At 44.3% G+C, this 22,053-nt stretch overlaps 1 protein-coding gene across 2 annotated transcripts in view; it reads left to right on the forward strand.

Annotated features, from left to right (window-relative positions):
- The window catches only part of SOBP (sine oculis binding protein homolog), a 145,357-nt gene extending 126,331 nt beyond the window's left edge, over positions 1–19,026 (forward strand). For both annotated transcript variants that reach the window (XM_034962648.3, XM_008978065.4), the window contains one exon: positions 17,071–19,026. In XM_034962648.3, coding sequence (XP_034818539.1) covers positions 17,071–19,023 — 1,953 coding nt within the window. In that variant the 3' untranslated portion in view covers positions 19,024–19,026. The remainder of the gene's footprint in view (positions 1–17,070) is intronic.
- Positions 19,027–22,053: the final 3,027 nt, after the last annotated feature.

Raw genomic sequence — 22,053 nt, forward strand, 5'->3', positions numbered from 1 at the left:
GAATCCTACATCTTTTTGTATTAAGTTAAATGGTGTTTTGCTCTTTAAAATAGCCTTGTAATATGGCTGGTCTGCACTGCTCGCTTTGTCTTAAAAGGGAATAAAATTATTAAATTGAAAGCAAATCGGAGAGGGTTCTATGGCGCTCTCTGTGAGGGGCCGAGCGTGGATTCGGGTCTGATGATTACTTTGACTGCGGAAACAGTGGGGGCTGTAATCTCCGAAGCAGCGGACACTCACAGCGACGGTTGGCCCAGTCCTTTGATTTAGACAGCCCTTGGCTGTCTTGCCTGGCCTAGAATCCCTATTCCATTGAAGTCTGGCCTCAGGCTGTCTTCTTGGGCAGTGCCATTTGCATCCAGGCATGGGGAGGGCCTCTGTGTCCTCAGGGTGCCGTGTGTTTGTGGTGAGAGAGGATGAACAGGCAGCAGACAGGGGCTCCTGGGCAGTTGCTGGGCTGCTGCTCCGAGCGTCTGCCAGGCATGATGAAATGGGAGGAGGCAGGGAAGGCTTCAGAGCAGCAGGGTTCACCCGCACACCTAAAGTCCTAACAGCATGCAGGCATGGTATAAAACAGGTGATCCCTTAATGAGGTTTTGATGTGTGCTCTGGCTTTTGAATTTTATGCTGGAGTGTCACTGCAGTGTGGGGTTATCTCCAAGGAAACCCTCACATACCTTCCACATCCATTTTCTAACCCTGCTTCTAAAGAGGGCAGCGTGCCCCAGTGATCTTAAGGGGCATTATAAAACTCTCGAGATAAGATTAATTTGGATTCTTGCTAATTTGGAAAGTCAGTGTAGTCATGAGGAATGTGTGAGTGTGCTGAAAAAAGTGGAACCAGCCACCCTCTAAAAGGCAGGGTAATTATTATACAGGGTTGGGTTGAACAGAGGGTTTGTGTCGCCTTTACTGTTGGTGATCATCAAAGATGTCTTAAGCTAAGAACACAGTTGTCTATCTCAGTGTGACTCCCGTTTACTGCGTATCAAGCTGCAGGAAGTCCAGCTGATGTAAATAGATTAATATTTAAAAAGTAATACAGAAGAATGAGGTTCCAAACATGTAATGTTTAATTATTGAAAACCCATAATGGAATTCCAATCCAAACTCATCTCTCACATCTCACTGGTGTTCAGCAAAGAAGCTCAATTAGCTGGGGAGCCTGCCCACCCCACAGCTTGATTTGATCATCCCAGGGCCAAGCCCATGCTCTCTCTTAAAGTGCCTGGCAACACAGATGTGGGCAGCTTGGGTTGTTGTATGACTCCTCTTTTTTTTTTTTTTTTTTTTTTTTTTCTGAGACGGAGTCTCTCTGTCGCACAGGCTGGAGTGCAGTGGCACGATCTCAGCTCACTGCAACATCTACCTCCTGGGTTCAAGCAGTTCTCTTGCCTCAGCCTCCCAAGTAGCTGGGACTACAGGCGCCCGCCACCAAGCCAAGCTAATTTTTTGTATTTATAGTAGAGATGGGGTTTCACCATATAGGCCAGGCTGGTCTTGAACTCCTGACCTCAGGTGATGCGCCCGCCTCGGCCTCTTAAAATACTGGGATTACAGGTGTGAGCCACCGTGCGCGGCCCGTATGCCTTCTTATTACATAATTGTTGCAGCCCCTTTTAGTCAAATTAATGGGTAAATGACTGTACAGTGTGAATAGGACAACAGAGAAGAATTTGCGTAACTTCTAACTGGTACAATTCAGGAAAGTTAGGTGACCTTCCAGAAATCATAGTATTAAGGGCATTCATAGTTCCTTTGGGTTTATTAGGCCATGAAGTATTTGTCTGGTTAGAAGAGTTTACTTAGTCTAGGGGTAGCTGATCACCCATTCTCCTCTTGAGACCATAGTTCTTTGGCCCTTTAGGACATATGTGTCACTTACTCTGGATAAGGCTGAATTTGCGCAGAGGCCTGTGGCAGAGAATGGCCAAAGGAAGAGATAAAATGATCAACATGACTAGAATAAACCCTCATCCATAGACCAATGGGATTTAGTTCAAAATCAGTGTGCCAGCAAGGCTGTTTGAAGTAGTTTTCTTGATTTTATGTTTTTATTTAGCATGACAGTTAAGGACAGTCCTTTGTGTATAAATACAAAAAATAGCGATATGCCATTTGTTGTTGTTTGGTTTAAGTGCACGTGAAGAGGCTGCTCAGTTGTGGCTCCTTTCTCATGTAATGCTCAGGAATTCATCTGTCATGCAGAAAATGCAGCTGTGTGACCTAAAATGCTCTTGGGTGAAGCCTCGGGGTTTGGAAGGTCACGCCATAGGTTCTGGTATTCATGACATCCTGTCGGGCTTGTGGGCTGCGTAGGGTAACTAGAACTGAGAGGACAGAAATTGAGTTTGTAGTGACTGCAGAAGCTGAAACCACAAGGTGAAATATAATAGGGTCTAGGCCTCAGTGAGCACAGGAAGCTGATTAGAGGTGAGCAGGGGCGGGGGAGCACTGAGGCTGAGAAAAGTGCCACAAGGGGACGAGTAACGTTGATTTCTGGACAGAGCCTGTTAACATGCGGAGGGGCCCATGTGTAGGAATCACCTTCACCTTCTCCTGCAGTTCAGTTACAACTGGTAATTGCATCCTGAACCCTTATCATGTGCAGGATGGGGTTCTGGGGTGTAAAGGTGCCATGAGATCCAGGCCCAGTACCACAAAAGAAAGCTTTAATTAAAGAAAACATGATAAGGCTTAGGTTTCCTGGCCCCATCTTATGCATCCAAGTGATTAAGGTAGCATTTTTCAAAGTGTTTTCCTATAGAAGCCTACTTTAAAAATAAAAGAATTCTGTTTTTGAAAAGCTGGGGAAACTCTGGATGAATGAAGTTTGAGCATGTTTCTTTTCTGCAGATCTCCTCAGAGGCTCAGGCATGGCAGCCTGCACTGAGAACCTCCAAAGAAGAGCATAGAATATGCAACATTTCCCAAGCTTATTGGGCCATGGGATCCTTTTTGGGGGACAGAGCATTTATTGGTGGATCTAGTGTTTCTCAGCATATACTTTAGGAAATAGAGAGTTGGGGCATATTGGTCAGTGGTAGGGTCGGTGGGGTGGGGGGCAGTTGGAATGGGTTTAGGAATAGACAAGAACCTGAGAGAGTATTCATATTTCCTTTCTATGGAGACCCTCAGAAATAGTAGTGCAGGTGTATGCAGGCTTCTATAAGAGGCATGTCCTGGTGTAAACTTTATGCTTTTGCACCAGCAGAAGACAAGGCCTCCCAACCCTTGGATTTGAGTGGGTCCACCCAGACTGAGGCTGTCCTGGGTATGCCACACCTATAGCAAGATACAGGGTCATTAACCACCAGGAGGGAGTATTATGGGATTAGGCAAGGACCTTGAAGTCACTGCCTCTTCCTAGATTTTCCTCATTTTTTTTAGCAGAGAGTAATACCTGGAAGGTTATGGTAAGGATTAAATCTGAGAAAGTCTGTCAAGCTGGGTGAGACTTTTGGTCTTCCTAAAGTTATGGAAGCTTGCCATAAAGAAGCCCAGGGAAATCAGAAAGGTGGGAATAGCCATTGCCACTCATCCTTGTGGTGCCTGAGCAATTGTTCTGGCAGTGAATGGTCCCACAGTGCTAGTAACTGAGCCACTGGACTGCCTTACTGCTCCCAAGGAGCAGGCATCCTTGCTTCCTGATTTAGCACGTGGCCGTTAAAGATTTGCAATTCCCTGCAGTTTGGCTTCTACTCCATCCACTTCCAGCTCCCTTCTCCCCACTCTCTAATTTGTGACCTATGCTTCCTGTTTTAGCACGTGGCCGTTAAAGATTTGCAATTCCCTGCAGTTTGGCTTCTACTCCATCCACTTCCAGCTCCCTTCTCCCCACTCTCTAATTTGTGACCTATGCTTCCCTGTGGTTTCTGCACATTGCCTCTCTCCTCTGTGGTCCTCTGGCTTTATTCCCATGACCACTCTCTCCACCACTATTTAGTCTCTTGGCATTATATTGATTCCAAACTTCCCAAATAAGAACATCTAATTGGTCCATTGAGTTGCTCTGTCCCTCTTAGGCAGAGCCCACACCAACATCTTCAGGTGTCTTTGGGTCCAGACAGCTACAGCCAATGAGACAGCAGGGCCATGACCACAGCAGGCACCAGCATCTCATGGGCTCTGTTCTGATACAGAAGTAGTTAGCACACAGTTCTTTTTCTCCTCCTCTTTGTTCCCTCTCCTGTTCCTGCCCACTTTTGGAACATGCCAATCTGTATCAAAGGCATACCTTGATACAGCAGGAAATACCCAGTAACACCTTTTATTTCACTCTTAGATACTAAGCACTGAAAGAAAGGCCCGCCCTCACATATTTAGAGCATCCGCCATATTTCTTTTTTCTGTGTCTCACCAGATCCAGGGCATGTTATGCAGGCTGTTTGAATTAGGCAGCTCTGTTATGCTCAATTCTCCTCTTACCCGGGAGCCAAGAGTCCAGTTGTATGAAGGGTCAGATGGCAGTACAGTTTTCTTCTGCATCTCATTTCCTCCTTCAGAGTAGGCCAAAGAATGATGTCATTAGTCATACAGAGGTTAGGAAATGGGGGTTTCTACCCAAATACTGACAACTGATATGTAATTGTTGCTAGTCTTAATTTACTTAGCTCTAAAATAAGGTATGTTATCTGGCTGCTTGTCTGTTTACAGATTTCTGATGAGTGATATTATGATAGTACTATTGAGCCACTTGAATTTATTGGAAGAAAGGAGCTATATAAATAACAGGTGTGTTTAAATATATATGAATACCTATCTGTGTCCTGGGTTGTCTTGGTTCACACCATTTAACAGTTCAGGCATTTGGCCTGGATGAGGAGATTCAGTTGGGCGAACCCAGGATTCGCTGATGAGGATGGAGTTGTAAGAGGGATCCTTAGTGGAGAATCCAGTATTTGTTGAGCATTGGTTTTCAACCAGGTAGTTAGCACAGCAGGATGGCTAAATTCACAGAACAAAGACAGAAAAGAACTAGGCAAATCAGCGGTCCACAAACAGGAAATAAGCTTTTCAGAGACAAAGGAACCAGTGTGGATATCCAAAGAAATCAGAAGCAGTCCAGCACATCCCTCCCACGTATCTAGGAAATTGCCACTAAGCAGTCACTCTCACACAGGTTTTAATTAACTAAAAAAGACGATAGGCAATCCAAATTATTCCTTCTCCCCAGGTTCATGAGCCCAACACACGGGGCCTTTTGAATTTGCAGCATTATATAGCAGATGCCATAAATGTCACATTTGTGTGTGACAGAGCATAAGGGATTCCATTGGTAACTCTGGCCCGGGTGACTGGTGCTGGCCTGAAGCTGAGCCTAGGGCTAAAACATCCATAGTGAGCTTAAGACCACAGCCTGGCCCAAAAACCTCCTCATTATTGCAATTATATTGCTGTCAAACACTCCACAAACCATTAGAAGCATAGTAAAGAATTTGGGGGTCAAGTGTTTTGTTGGTTTGGGTTTCTGGGTTTTATTTTTGCAGTGTGCTTTTTACTTTGAAGTACACATCAGAGGAAAATTTGTAGTAGGGTATTTTTCTCCCTCTCTTTTTTTAAAATAACAGATTTAACAGAATAAAGGGTAAGTAAGAGTAGAGTATAGGTAAAACAGTTGGCCCTGTTTTTCTAAATAGGAAAATGTGTTACCTTACCTTTGTAATAATACATAAAAACATCTGTATTTATGCAGCACTTTTTATTTTTTAGAATGCTTCCATTTGCACTATTTGTTTTGATCCTCCCAGCAGCTCTTGAAGGTAGACGGGGTGCCAGAGGGCACAGGAGCAGGACCCAAAGTTGCAGAGTGGGCAGCATGTGGGTCTTCTGAGCCAAATGGAATCAAAGCCTGAGGCACTGATTGAAAATTGGGAAGAATGTATTTACAGATTTAATCTCATCAAGAAAACTTTCAACTATTAGGTGGCTAGCAGAGGCAACAACTATCCCAATAAACTTGAAAACTGGACATGATAAAGGCAGCTGGGATGATACAAGAAGAGATGCGATTGTGGAGAAGAGCCAGTTCTTCTCAAGAGTAAACAAAGACATTAGCAGGAACAAACAATTGACTTCCAAAGTCTCTCTGCCAATGCAGAGAATGGGAAGGACCAAGTTGCCCTGGCTTATGGACACAAAAAGGTGAAAACAGTCTCAGAGATCCCACTGAGACTTGGCAGTGTCTTGTGCCTAGACTAGAGCTAACACAGAGAACTAAAATATAAAATGACACACCCCACAGACATATCTAATAGGTAGGTAAAATGCTTGAAAATATATCCTTGTATAGCAGTTGACACTCTTGAGAGGGAAATGCAAGACAGGAATTTTAGGAATATAAAAGGAAGCATCAAAAGAATAATGTGGGGATATTTAGTATAAAATATGGAGCAGACATTTAAAAATACATTAATTATCAAAGAAGCAAGATATGGGATAATTTATCTTGTTATCTACTAAAAATATTATTCTCTTCAAAACAGAGCAGTTAATAATTCCCCCCCATGCCCTGTGAAGAGTTATGAGGAGGTGGAGGAGCAGTGAAGGGAATCCTACTTTGACCACCATCTGATTAATCTAGGGTAGAGCTACTTGGAATGTGGCTGGAGTGGGGAAGTGGCACTATCTTGGAATACGTGATAGCAGAGGGGGAGAATGCTGGATATGATCAGCCACATTCCCTGGAGTTTAGAAAAGCAGATTTTTTTGAAGTGCCAAGGAAAGGTGGATTTGGTCCGACCATCAGAGGCTCAGTGCATTTGGGGAGTTATTTGGGGCTTTGTGTAAAGTTCTGAAAATGAAATTAGATCAGGAAGGCTAGGCTGCAAAAGGAGCTGAACCCTTAGGGGAATGCCCAAGTTAATAAAAGGAGCTAGTAACGCTATGTTCATAGAAGGAAAAAGAAGTAGAAGTGGATAGATCAGTATTTAGAGCAAGTCATGTAATATTTAACAAAAGAGGATGAAAAGGCAGGGCTGGGCAGATTTTATTTGGTTTCCATTGTCTCCGTAAAGAGAATGTTCTCTACACTGCAAAGAGTAGGGAATACCATAAAGAAGGGTACCAATCCCAAGTCAGGGGGAGAGAGAGAGAGATAGGCAGAGAACACCTGCTATGCTAAGCAAATTAGATCTTCCAGCTCACAAAAGGAAATTGGTAGATGATTTCATATCTACTTCTGGTTAATCTTTGCTCTGTAAAAAATACAGAAACGGACAAATGTTGACCAAATTTTTAAAATTGGGAAAGGGTTTCTGATTTCTGAAACTCTAGACAAGTAGTTTGATGGCTTACCCTCAAAAGACCTTGAATATATTATTAAAGAAATAGTTGATGAGCCCTTAGAAGAAAAAGGTTTCTGTTGACCAGAAACTCAGAGTGAAGTAGGCAGCATAGTAGAGTGAAAAGAGGATGGGTTTGAAGTTCTGGATCTGAATCCGGGCTTCACTATTTGTAGGCTGAGAGGGTTTAGGGAAACCACGTCAATTCTTTGAATCTTTGTTTTCTCATTTTTAAGTAAAATGGGAAAAATAGTAGCTCCTTTACAAGTTTGTTGCCAGAATTAAGAGAGAGAAGTGAAAGGCTCAAGCTTGGAATATAACGAATAGTCAATAAATGTTTGTTTTTAAAAAGCAAAGACCTTGGGTAAGCATATGCACAGAGGAAAGAATAAAAAAATAAAATATAAAAAGCGAAGGCCTAACAGTGGGACTTGACTGCTGAAAAGCACATGCATTCTTGGGTGGCATTAGCAGAGGTATAGTGTTTTACATGAGGGAGGAAGAATTCCACTGGACTCTCTGCTAGTCAGGCTACTGCATTCCATTCTGGGCCCCACCCTTTAAGAGGGGCATTAACAAGGTGAAGTGTATTCCTGGGTCAGTGGCAGCTGGTCTCACTAGCATGTCCCTAGGAGGACAGACAGCATAGAAGGGCCCTGGGAACTTGTGCCCTGGGAACTGGGTGCCAGAACTGGGGATGTTTAAAAATAACAATCTGGAGCAAATATGATGACTCCTTTTAATTTTTTCAAAGACTGAGATTTGGAAGAGGAGTTGATCTGTGCTGGGAGACCCTGGCAAACAGTAGGTAGAAGTGACAGGGAGGTGGAGTGGTTAAACTTTCTAATAATCAATGCTGGTTGACAACAAAATAGACTGCCTCAATTATATTGCATAGAGACCTGCAGTTGTATTACAACCCTCTTTAGCAAGCCACCAGGAAAATTGGTGCAAAGGAGAAAGATTGCTATGGTATGAATCACTCTTTTGGCTGTGTAGATGGGTATGAATGTTTGTCTCTGTCACAGGAAGTATGGATGCCACCTGGAAGATGACCTATGTGTAGAAGGAAACCCAAGCTTGCTGTGGGAGATAGGTTGGGTTTCACCTGCGAAGTTCCTTAGAGTTCTAAATGTCAGTGATTCTGGAATTTCAAAACAGAAAGTTATTGTCAAATATTAGTCACCTATCTTAATCCTGTAATTTGTAGGAAAGTGCAAAAAACCCTTGAGATAGTGGGGCAGTATGAGTTTTGAAGCCAGACAGATTTAACTTAGAATCTGGATCTGCCATCTATTATCTGCATAGGTAATCTTGAGCAAGTTATTTAACCTATCTAACCCCCAGTTATCTATAAGATAAGGTATTTGTGGAGGTTCAATGAGGAAATTCATGTAGCATGCTCAGCATGGGTACTAGAGCTTAAATAAAGCTACCTATTGTTACTAGTGTATAATTTATTAGTATTACATCAAACTGGGGCTTGCAGTAGTCACAATAATAAAAGCCATGACTTTCATTAGAGTGTCCTGGAGATATTTGAGGACTGGGCAGAGATGGATACCAGGGGCTGAGTTGGGCAACTTAGGGTGCCCACAGGTAGGTTCAGGCTATGGCCCAGGGTGCAGAAAATGTGCAAGAGACTGTCAGAAGAGAACTGAATGAAGCAATGCAAGTAAAGCCCATAGCCAGGTGCCCGGCAGAGCCCAAGCAATCAGTATGTAGTTGGTGAGTGGATGTGATGTCACTAGGAGCAGCTGCAGACTTTTGAAAAGCAGCCAGAAAGTGGGCTAAGGTAGTGGACACGATGAGGGATTATCAGAGGTGCCATTGGTTCTGCTCAGCAGTGCCCTTGACCTGGGCCACCAGCATACAACGTAAGCTTGGCCCTGTGGTGTTTCAGGGGTACCACCCATCACCAGGGTGAGATACAACCCAGGGAGTGAGGAGGCTGGAAGGCAGATTCAAAGTCCCTGGCGGGGGGGTTGGGGGGACTGCTCCAGATACCACTGATAATCACAGCAATCCTTCCAAAAAGTCCTCTTACTTGATGTCTGATTAGTTGTGTTGTGGAACTAAAACGACATATTTTAGAATATGACTTTTGCCATTTTCTAAAAAAAAGTTTGCATGACGGAAGAAATGAGGTGTGTGACCACAGACAGAAGCTGGGCAACTAGCATACTTCACTTTTTAACACATTAGTTTGATGGGTTTCCCTTATATACAAGTACAACCCAAAGTCCTTCCCTGCAACTTTTCTTAAACTCTTATAGTCACAAATAATGAAACTTCAAATATTCATTAGAAAGCAGGAAGAAAAACAATGACACAAAAAGAGAGCCAAATATATACTTGAAAAACAAAAAGTTACAGTAAATAAGGTAAATACATATCTGAAAAAAGATTCAGATAATACATTTTTAAAAAAGAGGAGTCACAGTATTGGCTTAGAAGAACAAAGGGAAATTTGACATTGAGACAGTAGATATTAAGGATTTTTTTTGCTAAAAGCTGTTAGTTGCATGTTAACCTTTAGAACAAATCTGTTGATAGAGGAGAGTGTGTGCTAATTTTTCCACTTATTGCTAATAGACAGATTTTGAACTCCGCAAGGGCAGGTGTACTAAGTCTCTCCTGCCCTGTTCCACAGCCCATTGCCTTCTGGAGCACAGCGCAGTATTTATTTCTGAATGAATAAAAGTGTTAGAAATAGAAGATCGGTTTTCTCTTAAGCTTCAGTTTGAAGCAGAGATGCTTGAATGAAAACAAAACGAAAACTTGTGCCTCCAGTTTCCTGGGGCAGATTCTACCTCATATGAGGGCAGGAGCTTCATTTTACTCATGTCCCAGGTTCCTAGCACAGCACCTCACCCATGATGGGCCCTGAATAAATGTTCACTTTTCAATGAGTAAACTGGATTATGTGATGGCAAATTTTTCAGGGCAGAGAGTAGTTGTGATACTTGGAGCTGATAAAATGGGCATGGGATGGCCTGGCAATGGGAGATGGGCTAGGACGTTGCTCCCTTCTTAGGAGGCACGTTTTCCATGTCTGTAGTCCCCTCCCAGTTTCCTTTCTTTCTCACATGTTTCCCGGGCAGGGTCGTCACTGTGGGTGATCTCCTTTTACAGCTGAGCACTGAGGCTCAGAGGGATTAAATGCCTGGCTCCACTGGGAGCTGGAGGTTGGAGGAGAGGATGAGATGATCACCGAGGTTCCTTTCAGGGCTTAATTTCACTGCTTTGAGATTTCTTAGGTGATTTCTGTGCCCTCTCAGGACCAAATAACTGGAAAACAAAGAGGCAGGCATTTGGTACCAGGCAGACCAGGTTTTTTGATGTACGATTGAATTTTTTAGTTTCCATCTGGATGACTTGTATTGTGAAGGTGTAAGTTGCATTCATCCACCTTAAATGAAGCAGAGAGTTTTGTCATGGTATATTAATACTCTTAAGCAACGTAAAACATCAGCCCAAAGAGAAAAATCATCTTCTGAATCATGTGTTTGGCTGTCAGGGTGGGCCTGCAGTCACTGAATACAGGCCAGGATTCCATCTCTTGCATTGGCTGTAGAATCAGAGACTTGGGTCCATAATAAGCCATTTGTTAAAGCTCATTGAGATCCTGAAAACCAAGCCCATCTCTGCTCTGCCTTACAGAGTTCATGGCACATGAGAAAGAGAAGGAAGGATCTGCTCCTGTGACCTGGGCCAAGATTTCTAGAACCCAGCTTAAAATTTATAAGATAAGTAGAACTTGAGTCATGGTATAAAGTTCCTACAGGGCAGTTTTCTAATGAGATTTTTTCACTTCTAACAAAGATGTTCTTTAGCCTCTCCTTGAGCTCCAAATCTTATTTAAGAGAGAGAGAGAGCTAGAGCAAGCTAGAGAATGAGAATGAATAAAATACAAAGCAAAACAGACAAACAAAAAAACCCAAATAAAAAGAACTATGTAGCAAACACCAGCATGTTGGAATCTAAACCTGCAGAAAGTTTCTTGTTTTGAAAATGAACTTCTTCATGCATTTGTTTTTATTGTATAAGAGCCCTTCCTGTTTCTACTTTAAATTCCTCTCTCAATTCCGTATGGCTTTGCATGTCTATGACTAGGTCATCTTTTTCCTTCCTTCACTCAAATCCAGCTCTGCAAGAAAAACTTGGAATGGTGAGCTTAGTGTTGGTGTGCCCTTCCCCATTTTGTGGGGGCTCTTCCCTCAAGTGAACATTCTGCCATGGCAGGTTGGGGTCATCCAGTCTTAAAAGGCACCTGATACTGTGGCTTCTGGCCTTTCCTTTGGAAGATAGTTCTGCCATGTAATGAGTCAAGCAGATCGTCCATCAGCTCTGTTTTTTAATAAAATATGCATAGCACAGTTTATGGCTTCCACTATTCAAACAGCAGTTGAGCCGAAGAGGAATGATTCATTTTAATGGTTCTAACGCTCATTTCCAAGCAGCCATGTCGCTTTATCAAGCTTTTGCCTGAATTAGAAAATGACTGGCCTTGGAAAAATAAGAGGGCTCAGCAGGAGTTGAATAGAGGCTTTTCAGGATGGTGGGCAGCTGGGATGCACATAGAATTGTGGGCTGGTTCCTTGTCCCTGCAGACAGCTCCTCTGTTAGCCCTGGGGACAGAGCCTCCTAGGGAACAAGGTGGGGGCTGGTATCTGTGAGGTGTAGCATGAGTTTGCCCAGAGAGAAACGTGCCCTGTTTTATCTCAAAGACACACAGGCTCATAGGAAAGCAGTGGATGAAAATCTCCCTTTCCCTCTTCCTGCAGCCATAGAAGCATCCTCCCCATAAAACACATGTAAAACATGTGGGACAGGCTGGGGATTGAAAATATATACTCTGTAAGAAGCTTAGTGATATGCCTAGCACACAATCATTAGACTGTTAGCTCCATTTTACAGATAAAGAAATTGAGGCTGAGATTTTCGTAATGTTGCACTGCTAATAAGGAATAAAGCCCAGATTCATGCCAACATCTTTTGATTCTAAATCCCATGTGATTTCCATAGCCTCTTTTGCCACTCAGGGACACTGAACTAGGGCCCTGCTGGTGGCAGTGTCTAGACCCAAAGGAACAGTTGATACTGGGACCACGGCATTCCAGGGTAGGGCTGGGAGCAAGTGCTCAGGTGGGTCAGTCTGAGGCCCTCAGCTCATGCTGTGAGGTGACTGTCTACAGGCAGAGCAGACCCCAAAGCCTTCAAAACACTGAGCACCCCTGCCCACGTCCCTCCATCCTCCTTTGCTTCACTTGAATGAGTTCATGATTTTTGAGCTGGCCTAGACTACAAGATCAGTGCCACAGTCAACATGCCAAGGCCCAGAGAACCTCCCTTTTATGATAAGCTACAGTTTTGCTTAAGGAGCTACAACTTCTGAGCTGTTACCTAGGAGATATATTAGTAGACAGTCAGATGAAGTGGAAAGCACGTGAAGATTTTTTTGTTTTATTTTTCAAATTGTTGATGGCATTCACGGAGGTGCTAATATCTTTTTTTTTTTTTTTTTTTTTTACTGTTCCATTGCTACAAACATCTTTGCCCGGTTAAAGATTTCAGCAAAAGGGTTTCTTAATTAAATATTGCCTGATGCCAGATTACCGCTCAGAAGGCAGTGGTGGATTCCATTATAGGCTGAACTTTACTCCCACAGCTAACAGCTGATGAATGTGTTAATTAGGAACCCTGTCCCCCTCCCTCAGTTGCCTGAGTTTTTTCTTAAGCCCAGAAGAACCTGTATATCGTGCCCATGTGGGTAACCTCATGGCATACTTTGGCCTTGACTTTGACGTTTATATAAAAATAAAGGCTCAGTTGCCAACATGAATAGCTTTCTCTCTTTCCGGGGAAATACAAGATGGAAAGAGTTATAAGAACCACAAGTCGTGCCTTTCGGCTTTCTTATATCAGGAGCAAGTGATATATCTGCTGAGGCAGTGTCTTTGGAGCAGTTGAGCGGTGTAGGTTGCCACACATTTATTTCACAGGAAAGGAGTGAATCCATCAGGCCACTGAGCTTATAAGTACTACTCTGGCAGTCAGCCACCCAAATATAAATACTCTAAATGGACTAAAGGAAATGTTCATTCTGTTGTTTAGAGTTGGACCCATCCCAGGAAGGTAAATTTAATCTTTTTGAGGACTGCTGTTATAGGGTTGAATGGAATACGCATTTGTTTATCTCCTTTGTGATCTTTTTGTCTTCCTGGTGATACATTATGTATTTGTGATACGAAGCATTTCAGCTGTCTCGCTCAATGGCATTGCATTTGCTGGTTGTTGGGTCCCCAGATTGGCATCGTTAAACAGCTTCAGCCTCTGTCCAATCTAGGACCTGTTAGTGAGAGAAGTGGAACCAAAGAGGCCAGATTCCAACAGAAACAAAGCTGGGGTGAAATTAGGGGGAAATCATTCCAGAGCTCAGTGCGTAAATCCCTGCACTTCTTAATCTTTATCTTCTAAAATATCTGAAGGAATTTTGGTACTTCTTGGCATAATGAGGAAAAAAATAATTCCTCAAAAAGTTAAAAAGTGAAATAAAATGTAAAGCTGTCAGTGAAAGAAGGAAAGAATAACCCACCACACCACAATTCAGAAAACCAGAGTTTATGAGACACATATTGTGTTTTCCTGGATATGCAAATGTTGTTTTATTAAAGAGAGAGGGATATGGTATATATTTTCATCTAACTACCACATCTTAAGTAATCAGTTCAGGCTCTTATGATGAAATCTTTAATTACTAGAAGTGTGTCATTAGTTAGATGTAGCATGAATGATAGTACCGTGTTTTATTGCCTCACATGATATAGCCATTTGTGCCATAAATTCATTGACCTCATCTTAAATGATGAGTCCTGTAAGACAGACTTGATTCATTATTTCTTAAGTGACAGTTTTTCCTCTAATAATTTTTTGCTTCACCAGAAAGATTGCTTTTCTGTATTTTTAGATCAGTATTCTGAATTGAAATTTAATAAGGCAAGGACACACACACACACACACACACTCTGTCTCTCTCTCTCTCTCTCTCTCTCACGTTACCCAAAACAAGATAGTCATGAACTGTCACACTACTACTTGAACACTTTGGGATGCTGCTGAAAATCAAGCAGCTAACCGTAGGCCTTTGCTTTAATGGGAAAGTTTGATGAAATAGGATTTTGCTTCTAACTTTGATGTCTGTAATTCTTTTTATGTCAAAATCGATGAGATATGGTGGAGAATTCTCATTTGACAATTGGGATAGATCTATGAGCATTCCTTATTCATCATTGGATTACTGAAAGTGAAGGAAGGGAAGGGAGAACATATAAATTATATTTAGATTATTATTATTTCTTACTCCATTTGAAAATATTTATTTGGCTTGAGGAAACAGGAATCCTTTGGAGGCAAATAATTCAATCTGGCAATTTAAAAACCAATTAAGGATTTCAGAAAACCCTTCTCCCTTATGGCTAAAAAATAAGATCCAAAAAAATATGCCAGAAAATGGGTATATTATTTTAATTAGCTTAATTCATTGATAATTTTTTTTAGTCAATGATTAAAGAAGCTATTTTTGATCCTTCACTTCAAGCTTGTAAATTTGCACTGCAGGCTTTCTATGGATGCCTAATATTGAAACAGAAGCAGGTGGTTTTATTTCATAGTGGAATTTAAGTGCCACATCATTATACATTAATTTTATTTAAATGATCAGGTTTATAAAACAATAACTTACATGCATCATGTTTCTAATACTTGTTTACTTAACCTTTATCTAGATGAAAAATTTGAGGGTCTGATGGATTCTGTGGGTCTCTTCTCATCAGAGGCAATTCTGCACTTTTTTGTAAACTGGGCATCTCAATTATTATAAAAGCTTCCCTTAATTCAGGAGGAACATGAAACACTATAGTGAAACACAGGAGTATATTAGCACTGAAATATTTTTTTTACCACTTTAATAACTGCAACAGTTTTGATAGCTAAATTGAAAGAATGCCTTTCTAATCATCAAAGGTAACTCAGCAGTTTTCTCACTCTCCAAAATTTTTTGCAAGAAGTAGTTTGAAAGGGCAATTTGATGAGACTAAACAAAACACGAATGTGTGCCAACATGTTGTTCAATCTCACACTATCAAGTTTATTACCTGCAAATATCAGTGGAAAAAAAGCGAGAAGGAAAAGAGTGGATTTACACATACAGACCCACATCTGCCACGTGCGTGTTTGCCCATGATCACATACCAGCATGCCACCACTGTTTACAATCAAGGAAAGCTGAGAGTTAAATGAGATGAGTAATCAAATGCCCAGCATATGTTGTTTTTGCATTGTTTATGTGACCAATCATTATTAAAATTTATCATCTTTTAATTATATCAGTTTATGATAGTTTTTTTAAAAAACCAACACGCACCAACAACAGAACAACAGACAGCCTCTTCAACAAAAACAGGGTCTCATTTAGAACAATATTGGAACCAGTGCTTTATTGGGGGAGAGACTCAAATTCAATAGACTCACCATTGCACTGTTTCACAATTCTTTCTTTGCTGCTATATATGGCTTGAGTGCTGAGAAAATGCCCCCCCCCCAAAAAAAGGAAAAAAAAAAGAAAAAAGATTGTGTGTGTAAAACTCTGTCAAAAAAAAGTAAGGCACTGAAAGAACTATTGAAAATTTTGACATCTGTTTATCTGTTTATAGCTATGGCAAGATTACTCATATTAATTCTTGTTTAAAATGCCATATGAAGGAAAGACATTTGTGCAAACAAGAGTCATATTTGAATTGTAGATCATGTCTTCACCATCTGTGAGAGCTGATGGTGTTGCAAAATTAATGTGTTAATGAAATCACAATAATTTCTCCAAAGTAATGGGTTCTGAAGCTGAGAATGAGTATTTTTTGAACTTTGATGTCTAGTGATTTCCAATTGGGAAAAGCTCTCAGCCTTTAATTAGTTCTGCAGCCCAACTTTAAAATAAATTTGGTGATGTCTTTCTTTTGCCAAGAGTAGATTTGAAGGGGGGAAAAAGCCATAACAACTTTTGGAAAATGTTCTCTGGTGTTTGAAAAGTTGTTAAATAAGACTGCCTGCCAAGAAATGTCACCAAAAATTCTGACTACTGAGAGAGAGTGGGCAAACAGCTCAAAAAATAATTCTAGCTTGCTGCAACATCACAGGTTGGGAATAGCTAAACCTCACACAGACTTCATGATTAATTCCAAGTTTCTCGTTGGAAGCCAGACATAATGATGTTCAGCACTTTGTGTTATTGGTTAACACAGTACACTCTTTCCAACTGCATTATCAAACATAGTCAACAGTGTAAAGTGACTTCGCATGAGGAGAATTGTAAGGGGTAATATTTCAAGCCCATTGAACTTTCTGGAGAACCTTTCCCTCCAAAACTCTTTAGGTTTGCATTTACAATGAGCCTCTCTGACAAGTGAAAATGTGTGGGCAGGTACATTGGACAGGTATATATATTCCCTTTTCTCAGAACCATCTTTAAGTCATGCTTAAAGGGGACAACACAATTTAAGAAAAAAGAATAGGAGGTTGTGATAATTGGTATTCTGAAGAGCTCATATTTATAAAGCCAATCCATCATTTTACAAACATTTCAGAATTTTACCTTTTAGAAGGAAACAGTTCTGCCTGTTTGAGAAGTGCTGGTAAAGTTTAAAAGAACCTTTATGTGAAACACGAAACGTCATCTACCCAGGTAAATTGCTTGTCTTACCTGTTGTGGTTTTTTATTACTGTGTTGTAGGTATGTGACTGGTGTAAGCACATAAGACACACAAAAGAATACCTGGATTTTGGGGACGGGGAAAGAAGGCTTCAGTTCTGCAGTGCAAAATGTCTCAATCAATACAAAATGGACATTTTCTACAAAGAGACCCAGGCCAATCTTCCAGCTGGGCTGTGCAGCACATTACACCCTCCCATGGAAAATAAAGCAGAAGGCACCGGGGTGCAGCTGCTCACTCCAGACTCTTGGAATATCCCGCTAACAGATGCTCGGAGGAAGGCCCCCTCCCCGGTGGCTACAGCTGGCCAAAGCCAGGGCCCTGGCCCGTCGGCGTCCACCACCGTCTCTCCATCTGACACTGCCAACTGCTCTGTCACTAAAATCCCCACGCCAGTGCCCAAGTCCATCCCCATCAGCGAGACTCCAAATATCCCTCCTGTCTCCGTCCAGCCACCTGCTAGCATCGGGCCTCCCCTTGGCGTCCCGCCTCGGAGCCCTCCCATGGTGATGACCAACCGCGGCCCGGTGCCGCTGCCCATCTTCATGGAGCAGCAGATCATGCAGCAGATCCGCCCGCCCTTCATCCGCGGGCCTCCGCACCATGCCTCCAACCCCAACAGCCCCCTGTCCAACCCCATGCTTCCCGGCATCGGGCCCCCGCCCGGTGGCCCCAGAAACCTGGGCCCCACTTCCAGCCCCATGCACCGGCCCATGCTATCGCCCCACATCCACCCCCCGAGCACCCCCACCATGCCCGGGAACCCCCCAGGCCTGCTGCCCCCGCCGCCTCCGGGCGCCCCGCTGCCGAGTCTTCCCTTCCCGCCAGTGAGCATGATGCCAAATGGCCCGATGCCGGTGCCCCAGATGATGAATTTCGGGCTGCCGTCGCTTGCCCCGCTGGTGCCGCCCCCGACCCTGCTCGTGCCGTACCCCGTGATCGTGCCCCTACCGGTGCCCATCCCCATCCCCATCCCTATCCCTCACGTCAGCGACTCCAAGCCCCCCAACGGGTTCTCCAGCAACGGGGAGAACTTCATTCCGAACGCCCCTGGCGACTCCGCGGCGGCGGGCGGCAAGCCAAGCGGACACTCCCTGTCCCCCCGAGACTCCAAGCAGGGCTCGTCCAAGTCCGCGGACTCGCCCCCCGGCTGCTCGGGCCAGGCCCTGAGCCTGGCGCCCACGCCCGCCGAGCACGGCCGGAGCGAGGTGGTGGACCTGACGCGGCGCGCCGGCAGCCCCCCGGGCCCCCCGGGCGCGGGCGGCCAGCTCGGCTTCCCAGGCGTGCTGCAGGGCCCGCAGGACGGCGTCATCGACCTGACCGTGGGCCACCGGGCCCGGCTGCACAACGTGATCCACCGCGCGCTGCACGCGCACGTCAAGGCGGAGCGCGAGCCGGGCGCCGCGGAGCGCAGGACCTGCGGCGGCTGCAGGGACGGCCACTGCAGCCCGCCCGCCGCCGGCGACCCAGGCCCGGGCGCCCCGGCGGGCCCCGAGGCGGCCGCGGCCTGCAACGTCATCGTGAACGGCACGCGCGGCGCCGCCGCCGAGGGCGCTAAGAGCGCGGAGCCGCCTCCCGAGCAGCCGCCGCCGCCACCGCCGCCCGCGCCCCCCAAGAAGCTGCTGTCGCCTGAGGAACCGGCGGTGAGCGAGCTAGAGTCGGTCAAGGAGAATAACTGTGCTTCCAACTGCCACCTGGACGGGGAGGCGGCCAAAAAGCTGATAGGCGAGGAGGCCCTGGCGGGGGGCGACAAGTCAGACCCGAACCTTAATAACCCCGCGGACGAGGACCATGCCTATGCTCTGCGGATGCTGCCCAAGACCGGCTGCGTGATCCAGCCTGTGCCAAAACCCGCGGAGAAGGCTGCCATGGCGCCGTGCATCATCTCCTCGCCCATGCTCAGCGCCGGGCCTGAGGACCTGGAGCCGCCGCTCAAAAGGAGGTGCCTCCGAATTAGAAATCAGAATAAGTAAAAGGTTTGTATGTCCGCCGGGCGCTCCTCCGCACCAGCCAGTGCACCTCTCCTTACTTCTGACAAGGCAGAGGGGAGAGTTGTAATTACAGTCATGATTTTACCCTGTGTGTTTTATATTGCACACGGTGTGGTCACGCTATCAACATTCTGAGCCAGCAGCTCTGACGCTGAGTTGTTCAGTAGCATCATTCCCATTTTACAGCCGAGGAAACTGAGCCACAGCATGTGAGTGCCAAGCCCCGGGTCACTTACTTGAGGGGAAAGCTCAGTCTCCAACCTGTCATGAAATACTGTCTCTCCAATTACACTTTATTATGCTCATCTCCGTAAATCACCCTATTGGAGAAGAGGAGGATGGGGGGAGGGAGAAGAGATTAACTTGGGACACCTAAATGTGTGATCATGAGGTTGCAGGGCAGTGGTGAAATGTCCAGTGAACCCATGAGCTGGGCCACCTACTAAATAGAGCTGGTTGCCTCATTGGCAGAATGTCACCAAATTTTCTTGATAAGGACGGGATTCCATTTGTAAAGTGAGAATGAAACCTAACTCTTACATGCATATGTCAACTGAACCCAGGCCACTGAGTCCTATTTGCCTGGCAGGGTGTCTTTCCTGTTCATGGGGTCTCCTTCCTGCAGTTTGGCACCAAGCAGCATCTCCCAGGGTAGGCCTCAAGCGTCACTGACCAGCTTTGCTCTCTCCCCCTTTTGGGGCCCAGCGGCTTAGCTGATGAGTTGCTCACCTTTGCAGGTAATGGGAGGCTTCGATAGGGAAGAGGGTGGCATTGCTAAAGTGAGTGACACTGCACATCTCTGACCTCATAGACACCTGCCTAATGCCAAGTGAGCCGCCGAGAGTGAGTTAAATTTTTCAATATTGGGAAGGGGAACTCACATGTGTGCCTGTCATAGGCAGAGGTGGCCTCATTTGCTCCTCCTGCCAATTCTGGTGGAATAGGCATCATCTGTATCTCACCAAGGAGGCAGATGAAGCTTAGATACTGTGCCCGAAGCAGAGCTGGTACGTGGGGAAGCCGTATTCAACTCAGGCCTGTTGGACACAGCCCAAGCTCTCCCGTCTATCCAAGCGGGCATCAAACAGGCCAAAATTCAGTTGAGTTTATCAACTTCTTATGGAGAGGAAGAGGAGAGATGAGCATTTATTGAGCACCTAACTTGTACACTGCTCCTTCCAGGGACTAGGGAGATACAAAGGTAAATATGATGGCATGCCCCCATCTGGTGGGAGTGCAAACTCCAGGAGGAAGGAAGCGGGGGCCAGGAGAGTGGATCTCGTAAGATGAATAATTGCTCACATTTGTATGCAGGCTGTCTTCTAAGTGTTTTTCGGTAGTATTTATTTGGATCTGGGTCCATAGGACAATTATCGTCTTCATTTTATTGATGAGGAAACCAAGACAGAGACATTAAAGTAACTTGCCCAAGATTTTACCAAATTAGCAGAGTTGAGATGCAAATCCAGGCTGTCTGACTCCAGAGCTGCATTTTTTTAAAAACCACTGTAGGAGAATAGGCTAATTAGTTTCTTTATTACCCTACATACTAAAATTGTTTTACCCACCTCAGTGGGTAAAACAACCCTCAGTTGTCCTAGGGGAAAGTTTCTTAAAAAACAAACAAAAACTGAGTCTACCTCCTAACTTCTCTAAGTGTTCAGACAGTTGAATTCTTGTTTCTGCAGCACCAACAAGCCTACATTACCAACCCATTACTCCACAGTGGGAAATACAAACGTGGAGCACAGCACTTGCTGTGGTGTGTCCAGTCCCTGGTCTCTAAGTTGGGCCCCTAGCATAGCCAGGAGATTGCTTGGGAAGCACAGACCAGAGCAAGGAGACTTGTCGGTTGTGGAAGAAAGGTTTCTCAGCCACTATCGTTCGAGGTTTCCTTTTCCTCTGATGGCTTTGCCAGTAGAGGAAGAATACTAAAAATGAGTTCACCATTCCTTCTTGATTTTACATCTACAAGTTCTGCTGCCTGAAGACAGATGGCCTCAGCCTTCTCACAGTCACCTCAATTGAAAATGCCCCTGATTTCTTCACGAGAGTAATTTAATCTGGTTGACAAAGCTGTGAGTAATGGGAAGATGTGTGACAAAAAAAGTGACGGCCTTCAGAAAGTCAGAAAGCATTGGGAATTGTCACTTTAAACACATTCTAATATCACTCATTCAGGTGAGGCTGAAAGAAGAAGAATGGGAGGGTGAGAGATTTTACTATTATACCATCATTGGAGTGAGAAGTGACCAGGTCAAGAATAGTGACACTAACATATGAGTAGCTTGGGACCAAAATAACATAAAAACATAAAATATACGATGGCTATTTGGATGATATATGTTTCTGAATAAAGAATCAGTCTTGTATGTGGACCAGAATCATTAAAAATATTAACCTGGCTCCAGCCAATTTCAGAAGATGTGGTGATGAAATTGCCCACTACCTCTTGAGATTGAAGAGTTCTTTCAATGATGGGTCCCCCAAGAAATTACAGCTTTTCTTTAAAATCAGAAATACAGAAATACTCAGGCTTTGTCAGCTATGAAAGGGTGACAAGGCAAGTGATTTAAGATGGGGGAAAAACCACCTCTCCTCCACTAAATCACATTTCCTCTTGCCCTCAGAAGTTCTGTGTCACCTCACAGCACAGTCTCAACCCGCCACAATTTACTCACATTCTCTGGCCCTTCCTGGTTTGTTTTATTTATTTATTTATTTATTTATTATTTTTTGAGACAGAGTCTCAATCTGTCACCCAGGCTGGAGCGCAGTGGCGCGACCTTGGCTCACTGCAACCTCGGCTGCCTGGGTTCAAGTGATTCTCCTGCCTCAGCCTCCTGAGTAGCTGGGGTTATAGCCACGCGCCACGATGCCCAGCTAATCTTTGTATTTTTAGTAGAGACAGGGTTTTGCCATGTTGGCCAGGCTGGTCTCGAACTCCTGACCTCAGGTGATCCACCCACCTCGGCCTCCCAAAGTGCTGGGATTACAGGTGTGAGCCAACGT

The sequence above is a fragment of the Pan paniscus genome, chromosome 5 (assembly GCF_029289425.2).
Source record: "Pan paniscus chromosome 5, NHGRI_mPanPan1-v2.0_pri, whole genome shotgun sequence".
In the NCBI taxonomy this organism is placed as follows: Eukaryota; Metazoa; Chordata; class Mammalia; order Primates; family Hominidae; genus Pan; species Pan paniscus.